The sequence below is a fragment of the Nerophis ophidion genome, linkage group LG18, assembly GCF_033978795.1.
Source record: "Nerophis ophidion isolate RoL-2023_Sa linkage group LG18, RoL_Noph_v1.0, whole genome shotgun sequence".
Taxonomy (NCBI): domain Eukaryota; kingdom Metazoa; phylum Chordata; class Actinopteri; order Syngnathiformes; family Syngnathidae; genus Nerophis; species Nerophis ophidion.
This window is the reverse complement of record NC_084628.1, coordinates 2235016-2249366: the sequence shown is the minus strand read 5'-3', so window position 1 is coordinate 2249366 and position 14351 is coordinate 2235016. Positions and strand designations below refer to the sequence as shown.

At 39.6% G+C, this 14351-nt stretch overlaps 1 protein-coding gene across 2 annotated transcripts in view; it reads left to right on the top strand.

The window, feature by feature from the left end:
• LOC133537486 (tetratricopeptide repeat protein 12-like) overlaps nt 1–11357 on the top strand; it is a 69460-nt gene extending 58103 nt beyond the window's left edge. For both annotated transcript variants that reach the window (XM_061878538.1, XM_061878537.1), the window contains exons 19-23: nt 4067–4166; nt 4294–4522; nt 9187–9260; nt 10032–10424; nt 10519–11357. In XM_061878538.1, coding sequence (XP_061734522.1) covers nt 4067–4166; nt 4294–4522; nt 9187–9256 — 399 coding nt within the window. In that variant the 3' untranslated portion in view covers nt 9257–9260; nt 10032–10424; nt 10519–11357. The remainder of the gene's footprint in view (nt 1–4066; nt 4167–4293; nt 4523–9186; nt 9261–10031; nt 10425–10518) is intronic.
• Nucleotides 11358–14351: the final 2994 nt, after the last annotated feature.

Genomic DNA, 14351 nt, shown 5'->3' with positions numbered 1-14351 from the left:
ACACCGTCTCAGTTTTCAGGTTCACAGCTAAAGTTTCAATCAATTCCAAAACACACACTGACACGCTATTTTGTCAGATTTAAAAAGTAATGGAAATAGAAAATAATTAGTTTGATGTAACCATTATAAACATTTTCATACAAATGTAAATGGATGTTAACTGCTTTTAATTTAAAACATCAATGACATCTATTAAACTATCTATTAATCAGACAAGAAGCAAGGAACCAAGCTGAGACAGAGTTCAATAAAGCTCATGAGGAGAACGCACGGCGCTGAACACTTAGTCACAGTCTCGCCCTACGCTTTAAGCTTCTGTTCCCGCGTCCCTCTTTTTATTCAGAGTTCCATAGTCAACGTCACTGAGGTCGCCTCTAAAAGGAGTGGTCACATATAATATGCAAAGCAGGTCCAGGACTCACAATACGTGACGGAATGGGCTGGGGGCCTTGTGATTTCGCCTTGTCCCCGCTTCGTCTGCGTGTTGTCATCGTATCTTTGTTGAGTTCCTTGAAGTCCTTGGCTGTTAGCGGGCTAAAACAAAGGTAACATCTGTGGCTGAGGCCACCGCTCAGACAAGAAGTTTTATCCTTGCATAGATTAGAAAATGTCTAACTTGAGCACAATAGCTAAAGCAACAGACTTTAAGCATACTAAAGTTAGTGTGATGATATATACATAGTTATTGTAACAGCAATCTACTGTTTTCAAGGCCGGTCTTTACACACCCGCTCCGCGGCTGGACCGCAGACCACGCCCCCCTCCACAGTCAGCATATTGGCTGGAGTAAAAGAACAAAAAAGGTTGCAGAAATGTCCCTTTTCTTTTCCATGTAATGTAATAATCTTCCCCACAACATTATTTAGCTTAAAGGCCTACAGAAATGAGATGTTCTTATTTAAACGGGGATAGCAGGTCCATTCTATGTGTCATACTTGATCATTTCGCGATATTTTTGCTGAAAGGATTTAGTAGAGAACATCGACAATAAATTTCGCAACTTTTGGTATTAATAAAAAAGCTTTGCCTGTACCGGAAGTAGCAGACGATGTGCGCATGACGTCACGGGTTGTGGAGCTCCTCACATCTGAACATTGTTTACAATCATGGCCACCATCAGCTAGAGCGATTCGGACCGAGAAAGCGAGCATTTCCCCATTAATTTGAACGAGGATGAAAGATTCGTGGATGAGGATAGTGAGAGTGAAGGACTAGCAAGAAAAAAAAAAGTTGAGGGCAATGGGAGTGAGTCAGATGTTATTAGACACATTTACTAGGATAATTCTGGAAAATCTCTTATCTGCTTATTGTGTTACTAGTGTTTTAGTGAGATTTTATAGTCATACCAGGAAGTCGGAGGTGTGTGGTGAAGGCCAGTGTCTCTGAGGGAAGCCATGGAGGAGCCAAGAAAGTCGCAGCTGCCTCTTTGACAACTGCAGGAAGAAAGACACAAGCTCCGCTCATGTTTACGGTAAGAGCCGACTTACTACCACAATTTTCTCACCGAAACCTGCCAGTTGACATGTGGTAGAGAAACATTTTCACTTGACCGCTCTGTTCTGTATTAAAGCTTCACAACAAACAAACAAACACCGGCTGCAATACACCACTTTCCACCAACAGCATTCTTCTTTGACGTCTCCATTATTAATTGAACAAATTGCAAAAGATTCAGCAACACTGATGTCCAGAATACTGTGCAATTGTGCGATTAAATCGGACGACTTTTAGCCATGAGTGGTGCTGGGATAAAATATCCGCTACAACTATTAACGTCACAAGCACGTGTCAACATAAGCGTCATCATTCCGCGACGTTTTCAACACGACACTTCGCGGGAAATTTAAAATTGCAATTTAGTAAACTAAAGCGGCCGTATTGTCATGTGTTGCAATGTTAATGTTTCATCATTGATATATAAACTATCAGACTGCGTGGTCGCTAGTAGTGGCTTTCAGTAGGCCTTAAAGACCCTGCTTTGTCACGGTCTTATCGAATATTTCTTGAAGGGAACAAGGGGGCTGCCTGCTAATTATGTTACCAGCCCTCTTGATAAGGTTTTGAAGTTGGGTTTTGAGTTTGACAGCCGTTTTAGTTTACTAAATTGCAATTTTAAAATTCCCGGGAGTTTCTTGTTGAAAACGTCGCGGAATGATGACGTGTACGCGTGACGTACACGTCAGGAGCTGAAATGTGTGGTGTGACAGTCGCTTGCTATCGTGCGGGTTCCCAGGACCATCAAGGAAGGACATGCTTGAGCAGGTTTGACTCTTGTTTATTTTTCAATAAACCCCAGTGTAAGTGCGGGCACATTTCATCTCCTGTTAGGAAATATTAGCGCTGCGCACACACACAACTATAAGTAGTCTGCTTTAATCGCATAATTAAACAGTATTCTGGAAATCTGTGTTACTGAATCTTTTGCTATTTGTTCAATTAATAATGGAGAAGTCAAAGTAGAAAAATGGAGTTGGGAAGCTTTAGCCACACAAACACACAGTGATTCCTTGTTTAAAATTCCCGGAGGTGAAGCTTTCCTATGGGTCAGAGCGGTCAAGCGAACTTGGATCCCGACCAAATGTCAACCAGCAGTTTTCGGTGAGAAAATTGTGGTAAAAAGTCGCCACTTACCGGAGATCAGCTGAGCTTGTGCCGTCAACTTCCATCAGACACTGGCCTCAAGACACCCGTGGACACACCCCTCCGACTATCAGGTACTATTAAACTCACTAAAACACTAGCAACACTATAAAAAGATAAGGGATTTCCCAGAATGATCCTAGTAAATGTGTCTAAAAACATCTGACTGCGTCCCGATGCAATCGCCTTTTCTTTTTTTTTCTTTTGTAGTCCGTCGCTATCAATATCCTCAAACACAAATCTTTCATCCTCGCTCAAATTAATAGGGAAATTGTCCAGATAGCTCTTTTTGTTGGAGGCTCCCATTAAAAACAATGTGAGGATGTGAGGAGCCTTCAACGGGTGACGTCATCGTCTGCTACTTCCGGTACAGGCAAGGCTTTTCTATTAGCGACCAAAAGTTGCGAACTTTATCGTGGATGTTCTCTACTAAATCCTTTCAGCAAAAATATGGCAATATCGCGAAATGATCAAGTATGACACATAGAATTGATTGATTGATTGATACTTTTATTAGTAGATTACACAGTTCAGTACATATTCCGTACAATTGACCACTAAATGGTAACACCCCAATAAGTTTTTCAACTTGTTTAAGTCGGGGTCCACGTTAATCAATTCATGGTACAAATATATACTATCAACATAATACAGTCATCACACAAGTTAATCATCATAGTATATACATTTAATTATTTACATTATTTACAATCCGGGGGGTGGGATGAGGAGCTTTGGTTGATATCAGTACTTCAGTCATCAACAATTGCATCAACAGAGAAATGTGGACATTGAAACAGTGTAGGTCTTATTTAGTAGGATATGTACAGCCAGCAGAGAACATAGTGAGTTCACATAGCATAAGAACAAGTATATACATTAGAAGTACATTTGAGTTGTTTATAATCCGGGGAGATGGGATGTGAATGGAGGAGGGTGTTAGTTTAGGGTTGAAGTTGCCTGGAGGTGTTGTTTTAGAGCGCTTTTGAAGGAATATAGAGATGCACTTACTTTTATACCTGTTGGGAGTGCATTCCACATTGATGTGGCATAGAAAGAGAAGGAGTTAAGACCTTTGTTAGATCGGAATCTGGGTTTAACGTGGTTTGTGGAGCTCCCCCTGACTGGACCTGCTGTCCCCGTTTAAATAAGAAAATATTTCAGTAGGCCTTTAAAGAACCTGTAGTCAGGTCAAACACAATCATTGCAGTCAGTATCCAATGGACTGTTCCTTTTTATTTCTTTCAATAAAAAATGTTTATTTGGATCACCTTGCTCATATCACGGCTTTACTGTGGTTGTACTCTCCAGATCCGCGCTGACATCAGTGTTGTTGACTCCTCAGGGACCCTTTTATTAAGCTCAAAGACGTGTGCTGTCTCTCAACATTTGTCGAATATAATCTTGTTTCTTGACCGGTTGCCAGACAGCAGAATGGACTGCCACTAAATACGCCATAAAGATTCTGGTGGTGTGCACGGCTGCCAGCCACTCGGCCCGGCGGGACTTGGTGAAGTCTGACAGAAGTAAGACACCATTTACATTTACTTTTCGCACCAATGCCTTCATCTCGACCTTCTGTTCATTGCACGGGCGACGTCTTCGTGCACTTGAACACTCATTGTCTTCCTATTTGCTTTTTGTTTATCGCAGCGCTATCCGTTTTCCGTCGTTTGCTGAGCGCAAGCTGTGATGAGATGGTGTCAGGAAACGCGGCCCTGTGCCTGGCCCATTGCCTGGAGTTGAAGGATGTTGCCAGCAACCTGCTGGGCACGGATATCGTGCTTCAGCTGCTTCGCCACGCCGCAGGGGATGCTAAGAGGACAGCCGTGCAGCAAAATGCAGCCATTGCTCTGGGGAAGCTGTGTCAATCAGAGCCCAGGTGCCCTCTCTCCGCTTATATGGAGCACATGTTGTTGATGACATGCTAGGAAATGCCCTAAAGCAAGGCACATTATCTGCAAACATCATTGTCACTCTTCCATCCAAACAACTGAATGAGTGGGAAATTGTGTTAGATGTAAATATAAACGGAATACAATGATTTGCAAATCCTTTTCAACCCATATTCAGTTGAATATGCTACAAAGACATCATATTTGATGTTCAAACTCACAAACTTAACTTTTTTTTTGTGCAAATGATAATTACCTTAGAATTTCATGGCTGCAACACGTGACAAAGTAGATGTAGCGACAAAATGTATTTAGTGACAGTGGTTTTCTGAAGTGTTCCTGAGCCCATGTGGTGATATCCTTTAGAGATTGATGTCGGTTTTTGATGCAGTGCCGTCTGAGGGATGGAAGGTCACGGTCATTCAATGTTGGTTGATTTCTCCAGATTCTCTGAACCTTTTGATGATATTATGGACCGTAGATGTACATTTCTTGCAATGTCACTTTGAGAAAGGTTGTTCTTAAACTGTTTGACTATTTGCTCACACAGTTGTGGACAAAGGGGTGTACCTCGCCCCATCCTTTCTTGTGAAAGACTGAACATTTTTTGGGAAGCTGCTTTTATAGCCAATCATGGCACCCACCTGTTCCCAATTAGCCTGCACACCTGTGGGATGTTCCAAATAAGTTTTTGATGAGCATTCCTCAACTTTATCAGTATTTATTGCCACCGTTCCCAACTTCTTTGTCACGTGTTGCTGGCATCAAATTGTAAAGTTGATGATTATTTGCAAAAAAAAAAATGTTTATCAGTTTGAACATCAAATATGTTGTCTTTGTAGCATATTCAACTGAATATGGCTTGAAAATGATTCAGTTTATATTTACATCTAACACAATTTCCCAACTCAAATGGAAACGGGGTTTGTAATATGTGGTGAAACAGACACCCCGCCATTGCAATCCATTTGCAAGCTAAAATGCATGGATTATTGACATTTGTAATAGGCATTTGACTACCTTTCTTTAATGAACAATAGGGACAATTAGTAATCAATGAATAGTTTTGAACACCTATTTCTATTAGTTATGGCCTCCAACAGGGGTCTCAAACTCAATTTACCTGGGGGCCACTGGATGCAGAAACTGGGTGTGGCTGGGCCACAAGAAAAGATTTATTTGAAAAAATCTAACATGCACTTTTTAATGAATTCACCTTTTTTTAATGGCTTTCCCGCCCTAGCAACATACTTGCCAACTCTCGAGATCTTTCCGGGAAACACCCGAATATCAGTGCCCCTCCCGACAATCTCCTGGGGCAATCAATCCCCCAGATTTCGCACGGACAAAAATATCAAGGGCGTTCCGTGATGGCACTGCCTTTAGCGTCCTCTACAAACTGCCGTCTCGTCCGCTTGTCCACCATACAAACAAGTCACATATTGTATGAGGCTTCTGCAGATCCACGGGAGTGACTGCAAGGCATACTTGGTCAACAGCCATACAGGTCACACTGAGGGTGGCCGTATAAACAACTTTAACACTGTTACAAATATGCGCCACACTGTGAACCCACAGCAAACAAGATTGACAAACACATTTTGGGAGAACATCCATACCGTAACAAATCATAAACACAACAAGACAAATACCCAGAATCCAATGCAGCCCTAACTCTTCCGGGCTACAATAGGGGGAGGCGGGGGTGTATATTGTGTATATACATTTATATTATTATAGTTATTTAATTGATTTTTCAAACTGAGACTCACTGACTTTAGCTCATTTTCTGTGAAGAACATATATAAGAATACATATTTAATGACCACACACCATACAACCACCGTTACACATTTATATTACATATAAGATGTCCACTAATAGAAGTGTGGTGTGACAGTCGCTTGCTGTCGTGCGGGTTCCCAGGACCATCAAGGAAAGACATGCTTCTCACTCCGGCACTTACCAAAGGCATGCAGTAAAAAATTTGAGTGTGATGTAAGCTTGGACGTTAAATCCTACTGAATAGCTCTTAATCTTCTTCCTTTTATGCAATTTCAAATTACCGGTATTGAAATCAGCCTCCTCCATTTTGAAAATGATAACAGGAGGAGTGTCACTCGTGACGTCACAAGTTTGACCCGGCAGTAATTTAAGGCAGGCGCATACTATATGCCCTGTGGCAATTCAAGGAAATACGGTATGTCTAAATCGCGCAACCTCCGCTGGTGGCAGGCACTCTATTTCACTTCATTATAGCACATAGAGGTACACAAACTGAGAGACAGGAAGAGAAGTACAAGGGGTCAGAGAATGAAGGTGTTTCGAATGTCAGACGCTTAAGAGCAGGGGTGCCCACACTTTTTCTGCAGGCGAGCTACTTTTCAATTGACCAACTCGAGGGGATCTACCTCATTTATATATATCATTTATATGTATTTATTTATGAGAGACATGTTTGTCAACAAGTTAAATGTGTTTAATGATAATACAAGCATGTGTAACACATATAGATGTCTTTCTTTCACAAAGACAAGAATATAAGTTGGTGTATTACCTGATTCTGATGACTTGCATTGATTGGAATCAGACAGTAATGATGATAACGCCCACATTTTCAAATGGAGGAGAAAAAAAGTGGTCCTTTCTGTACAATACCACATGAAAGTGGTTGGTTTTTGGCATCTAATTCATCCAGCTTCCATACACTTTACAAGAAAAACATGGGCGGCAAATTCCGTAGCTTGCTTGATTGACATTCACGGCACCCGAGGGTCTTGTGAGATGACGCTGGCTGCTGCCAGTTCATTATTATGAAAAAATGACAGAGAGGAAGGCCAGAAACACTTTTTATTTCAACAGACTTTCGCGCCGTCCCTTCCGTCAAAACTCTAAAGGCCGACTGCACATTTCCTATCTTCACAATAAAAGCCCTGCTTCATGCTGCCCGCGCTAACAAAATAAGAGTCTCGGAAAGCTGGCGTGCACAAGTGATGTGCACGCCAGCTTTCTGAGGGATCGCTTGTGCACGCCAGTTTTCCGAGACTCTTATTTTGTTAGCGCAGGCAGCATGAAGCAGGGCTTTTATTGTGAAGATAGGAAATGTGCAGTCGGCCTTTAGAGTTTTGACAGAAGGTACGGCGCGAGAGTCTGTTGAAATAAAAAGTGTTTCTGGCCTTCCTCTCGGTCATATTTTCATAATAATGATCTTGCAGCAGCCAGCGTCATCTCACAAGACCCTCCGGTACCGTGAATGTCATTTAAGTGACGTCTTGGTGAAGATGGATGATCACTCATTTTTAGGTTTATTTTTAAAAAAAAGCCTGGCTGGAGATCGACTGACACACCCCCCGCGGTTGACTGGTAGCTCACGATGGACGTAATGGGCACCCCTGCTTAAGAGCATTAGAAAACAAGGCGGCAAGTCATATTAGGTCTTTTAGCCTTCTCATTTCCAGTCCCTCTCCTCGCTAATTAGACCCAGTGTTGAGTAAAGAAAAAAAAATGATGGAAGACATGCTTTATGACAGGGGTCACCAACGTGGTGCCCGCGGGCACCAGGTCGCCCGTAAGGACCAGATGAGTCGCCCGCTGGCCTGTTCTAAAAATAGCTCAAATAGCAGCACTTACCAGTGAGCTGCCTCTACTTTTAAAATTGTATCTATTTACTAGCAAGCTGGTCTCGCTTTGCTCGACATTTTTAATTCTAAGAGGGACAAAACTCAAATAGAATTTGAAAATCCAAGAAAATATTTTAAAGACTTGTTCTTCACTTGTTTAAATAAATTCTTTTTTTTTTTTTTTTACTTTGCTTCTTATAACTTTCAGAATTTTAGAGAAAAAATACAACCTTAAAAATGATTTTAAGATTTTTAAACACAATTCCTTCCTCTTCTTTCCTGACAATTTAAATCAATGTTAAAGTAAATTAATTTGTTTTATTTTAAAGAATAATATACATTTTAATTTAATTCTTCATTTTAGCTTATGTGTTTTCGACGAAGAATATTCCTGAAATATTTCTTCAAACTTATTATGATTAAAATTCCCCAAAAATATTTGTCTTTGTTAGAAATATAACTTATATATTCTAAAAAAGTACAGATTGGATTTTAAACTATTTAAAACATGTCATCTAAATTCTAAAATAAATCTTAATCAGGAAAAATGACTAACGATGGTCCTTAAATTATTTTTTTAATTAAAAAAAAAAAAAATTCTAATTAGCTAGTTTTTCTCTTCTTTTTTCGGTTGAATTTTGAATTTTAAAGAGTCGAAATATATTTATAAAAATATGTATCTGTTTCTATATATATATTTATTGTGAGGAATCATTAAGATGATCAGTGTTTCCACGAAGATAGATATAATTAATTATTAATAATAACATAGAGTTAAAGGTAAATTGAGCAAATTGGCTATTTCTGGCAATTTATTGAAGTGTGTATCAAACTGGTAGCCATTTGCATTAATCAGTACCCAAGAAGTAGCTCTTGCTTTCAAAAAGGTTGCTGACCCCTGCTTTATGACTTGATGACACGTGGCTGCTGGAAGTCATTTTCCTGTGTGTGTATTATTGATTGAACTATTTATTCTTCAAGGTTGAAGAATGAGAAAATGATAACACTTTTTTTTTCTTCCTATTGTCAAGACATGTGAGCAGACTTCGAGACCTCCACGGCTTTGGGATCCTGCACTCCTGTATGAAGCTCGTCGAATAATGATGTGAGAAAATCTATTTTGTAACTACATATTGTATTATTTCATAAACATTCATAATGCCCTTGAATGACCTCGATTCTCAAACCCGTGTGGATATAACTAATTAACATGAAGATGCAGCGACGGTGGCGCCAGCTCACTCTGTCTTAACCGTATTAACGTGATTAATCATTTCCAATACCACACCCGTCATTATGTAAATAATTGAGTGGAATTTGGTTACATAAATCCAGGTTTGTCCTGAATATGTCAACAGTATGGCAAGTGTAACAATGTGGACGAGTGATGCTGGCGAAGCTGAAGCAACACACATGAATAATATTTGTGACAGTGTAACACGTGTATATATATATATATATATATATATATATATATATGAGTTGGGAAATTGTGTTTGATGTAAATATAAACGGAAAACAAATCATTTTTAACCCATATTCAGTTGAATATGCTACAAAGACAACATATTTGATGTTCAAACTGATCAACTTTTTGGCAAATAATCATTAACTTTAGAATTCGATGCCCGCAACACGTGACAAAGAAGTTGGGAAAGGTGGCAATAAATACTGATAAAGTTGAGGAATGCTCATCAAACACTTATTAGGAACATCCCACAGGTGTGCAGGCTAATTGGGAACAGGTGGGTGCCATGATTGGCTATAAAAACAGCTTCCCAAAAAAATGCCTAAATGTATATTTTTGATACATATATTGTATTGGTTTTTCAAATCAAAAATATGAAAATGGCCCCCGCTTGCTTTGATTTTTCAGTGGAAAAAGTTTGGACACCCCTGCCATATGGTCTCCACATCAAAGGTCCATTTCCCTACGAAGACCATGCATCCTGCCCATCAACCAATGGCCTCAGCAGCCAAGTTTGATCACTCTATGGAGGCTGTACACCCCTCCCATCCCCACACCGCTGGCCCATCACCAAATGTCCACACCTATGGTCCTTCACCCGGCGTACACAATAGCTTGCTACCTGAATCCACCTGAGAATAAAAAGGCAGCTTTCCTGGCACCAGACAGGAGAGATGCAGGCAACCCATCTATTGAGGACACTATCTGTTATCAACCACAGGCAGAAAAATCATGGACGCCATGTGATGGAAAAAATGTGGGCAGAAAAAGAAGGAATTGAAGAAGTCCTCTTGAAAATAGGTAAGTAGCATTCATGATGTCATTGTTTTGTTGACTTCAACTTTGAACACATTTTCTCCTTCTGCTATTGTTTGTGCTCTTTTTTCCCTTTCAGATCCGGTCCAAGTCAGAGTACTTCAAACTCTCTGCGACTTGGTTGGAGACAAATACAGCGACGGCCCTCCTCAACAATCGGGCCAGCAAGAGCTCTTTCCTGAGAGCGGCGTATTCATATCATTGTTCCGCCTTGCTGCCATGAGACATGCTGCAGAGCCCAAATGTAGGCCTTTATTTGGACCTCTTTTTTCTACCTGTCAAAATGCTGTCCCTTTTTGACGCCCTGGAAACAAACCTGCAGGAACACCAAAGCGCATCCTTAAGCGGAAAAAAGTGGAAGGAATCCTTAGTAAGTTTTCCCAAACAGAGGGTGTTTTCAGGCCAAAATTGGGTCACAATAATGAAATAGAAGTTCAATATGAGAAATGTTGATCCCTTTTCGATTACAGCAGACTGGAAGCATAACTGAATGTTACATCATTACAATTTGTTATCCACTCCAAACTAGCGTTATGATGAGCAATATAGTCTGATGTCCATCAACTTGAAGTGTGGTTGTGTGTATTAATGGTTTTGCGTAAATGAAGGCTTTAAAGGGCAATAAAAAAGCATTAAATGAGGCATTTAAAAAAGGGAATATGATTGTAGGACATGGCGGACAGTCAATATGTCAAACGGTAAAGGAAAATGAACTTAAGAAGGTTACAGTCGTTTCTTTTTTGAACTGCATACAAGAGGTATTGTAAGGTGGGAACACGACAAAAGCACTGCTTCAATCAAGCAAAATGAAACATCAACTTTTCCATTCTTTGGTCACTGTAGGCGTGTAGTCCTTAACTGTGACACCATGTCAGGATAATGGAGAAGCTGAGCCGACACGGAGTCGTTTATTTCAATCATCTCCACTTCAACACATATGAGCTAACTTGCCTAACATTAGCAACTGTTGTGACGCAATTCCCTCAAGTGATCTACGCTAGCCTAGGATGGACAAAAGAGGCCATTTTCACAGCAGACCACAACTATTTCATTCTCTGACATTCCCACAATAAATGAATACAAGTTCCTTCAGCTGCCGGACACTTGATACATACTTGCTGTTTACTGTAAACATTTGAAACAACAGAGAGGGTGTAAATACAAGAAATGCAATATGTTTCATTGCTATAGCTTTTTTCAAATGCATTTGATTGGCATTTTTACCAATATTATTCTGTATTTTTCTCAAATGTTTAAATCCATCATCCATTTCCAAACACATGCATCATTTGCAATCCTAGTATGATGTTCATTTATTTTTCCATAAAACCTTTGAACTATTTGAAAACAAATTGTATCCTGATTAAAAATGCTTTGTGGCTGTTATAAGTCATCATTTCAGAGAATATATATATATATATATATATATATATATATACTTACAGCATGTTTCAAACAGACACAACTAAATAAATGGCTAATGGGTATATTATATTGATCATCTGATGCAGAATGGGATGTTTGTTTAGAGGCTTTAAGTGCAGTTCTCCTTTAATATTTTGGATAGTCGAACCTTTTAATGAGCGATTGTCTACGGCCACGCACACAGTCAAAACACCAGATGCTACTCCACAAAAATAAATCAATAAAAATACATTCTCCAATGAAACAGCTTTGTAATCCAATTCTAATACACTAGATAGTAACAGTTCATGTCAACTTTTCAACTCATTTACTTGTCTAATGCTTGCAACTGTGTGTATACAGATCATTGGAAGCTTTTGATGATGTAAAAAAAACAACTAAATGCATTACATTTTTTGAAGTAGCAACAAAATGGCATTAAAAAGCATTACATTTGATTTGCATTATTATTGTTATTGCATTGCATAGATTTGATACAGTAGAAGCATTTAAGTCTCACCTTAAAACTCATCTGTATACTCTAGCCTTTAAATAGACCTCCTTTTTAGACCAGTTGATCTGCCGCTTCTTTTCTTTCTCCTATGTCCCCCCCTCCACAGGGGGTCCGGTCTGATGACCATGGATGAAGTACTGGCTGTCCAGAGTCGAGACCCAGGATGGACCGCTCGCCTGTGTATCGGTTGGGGACATCTCTACGCTGCTGATCCGCTTGAGATGGTTTCCTGTGGACGGGACTCTCGCTGCTGTCTCGGATCCGCTTGAACTGAACTCTCGCGGCTGTGTTGGAGCCACTATGGATTGAACTTTCACAGTATCATGTTAGACCCGCTCCACATCCATTGCTTTCGGTCCTCTCCAAGGTTTCTCATAGTCAGCATTGTCACTGGCGTCCCACTGGATGTGAATTCTCCCTGCCCACTGGGTGTGAGTTTTCCTTGCCCTTTTGTGGGTTCTTCCGAGGATGTTGTAGTCGTAATGATTTGTGCAGTCCTTTGAGACATTTGTGATTTGGGGCTATATAAATAAACATTGATTGATTGATAGCTGTAGAAACTGATGTGGCAAAATGACGAATGGCTGATGATTATGTTCTTGCCTTGCAGCGTATGTCCTGAGATGCAGTACCCTTCCTGATTGGGACGATATTGAGGAGGTCAAGCTCAAGAAAGCTTTGGTAAACAAAAGTCAGGCCAGAGAGTGTTTGAAGTAGGCCCTTGTACCTGTCAAGTTCATTCTATGGTAGGATGTTCAATATTTTGGTCTAGGTTTGCGCAGTATATGTTGTCAAAAATGGCCCTATGATGTAGCTTTTAGTACCAGGTTATACTGTGATAATGCATATTGAGCTGTGCTGTGCCAAGCAAATTTGGCAGTGATGCAACCTCACTAACAAGCTAGCGGCTAATATCCTTTTACAGTTCAAAGTTGTTTCCAAATCCAAAAAAAATGACGCAGTACGTTACTGCTTACATAATCAGGTATATTAGTAGCTTTTGGAACCAATTTCAACATGTTTCAATGATCATTTGTGTAGCAAATGTTCTATTGTTATGGCAGGAGGCTGTTCTATTGTTTACAACAGTGTTTCTTAATCCTAGGGCTGGGGCCCACTGTTTGGCTGCGAGTACCCCTTGGAAGCCGCCAATAAATATCTGTTTCTTAGCTGTGGTCCGTCCATATGGGCCGCAATGGTACTCGCTTGTAATCCACTTTAGTGTAGAAGGACTCATTCAGTGTTTATATTTCATTTGGCCCCAGACCCCTCTGTAGTGGAACATTCTGAGACCCCTCTGTGGTGGAAAAGTTGGTCGTGCCCCAAGGTTAAAAATGTTAAGAATCCCTGCTTTTCAATGTGATTATTTTTTGGTATGTAGACCAGTTCCAGACAGCACGGTTACAATTTTATAAATGTATTTCAGTTTTTGCTTGGAATATTTCAAAAATGGAAATGTTGTCATTTACTCACCTTCTTACTGAGATGAAGTCAAGTGTTTTTTGAACTAAGGTACCTGCTTTGCTCAACAAGGAGTTCAAAAAACTACACCTGACTTTTTCACAATAACAAAGTGAGTACTTCAGGTCAAATTCATTTATTTTTGTATTTGTTTTCTTTTCTGTATATTGTTTTCTATGTTGTCTTAAGTATTGTAAATGACAATATGTACATGATGTATGTACTAATTTACTACATTTACATTTTGTTATTTCATCTATTTTTAAATTATATTTTAAAATAAAGTGATACACCTTTCAATATTTGAGTATTTGTTTAGTGTTATTTCTAATGAAGTCAGATGAATATTTAAATTTGTTCTCATGATTCTCAAATTTGAGATATGATAATAAATTGAAGAGAAATAATCAAGACATGAAAAAGACATACATAAGATCTCTTTTATTGCTCACACATCTCATTTCTTTCTCTTTTGATCATCCTTCCAAATAAATGAGACATGATTGAGAACAATGGAGCTCTCGTCAGTGTAT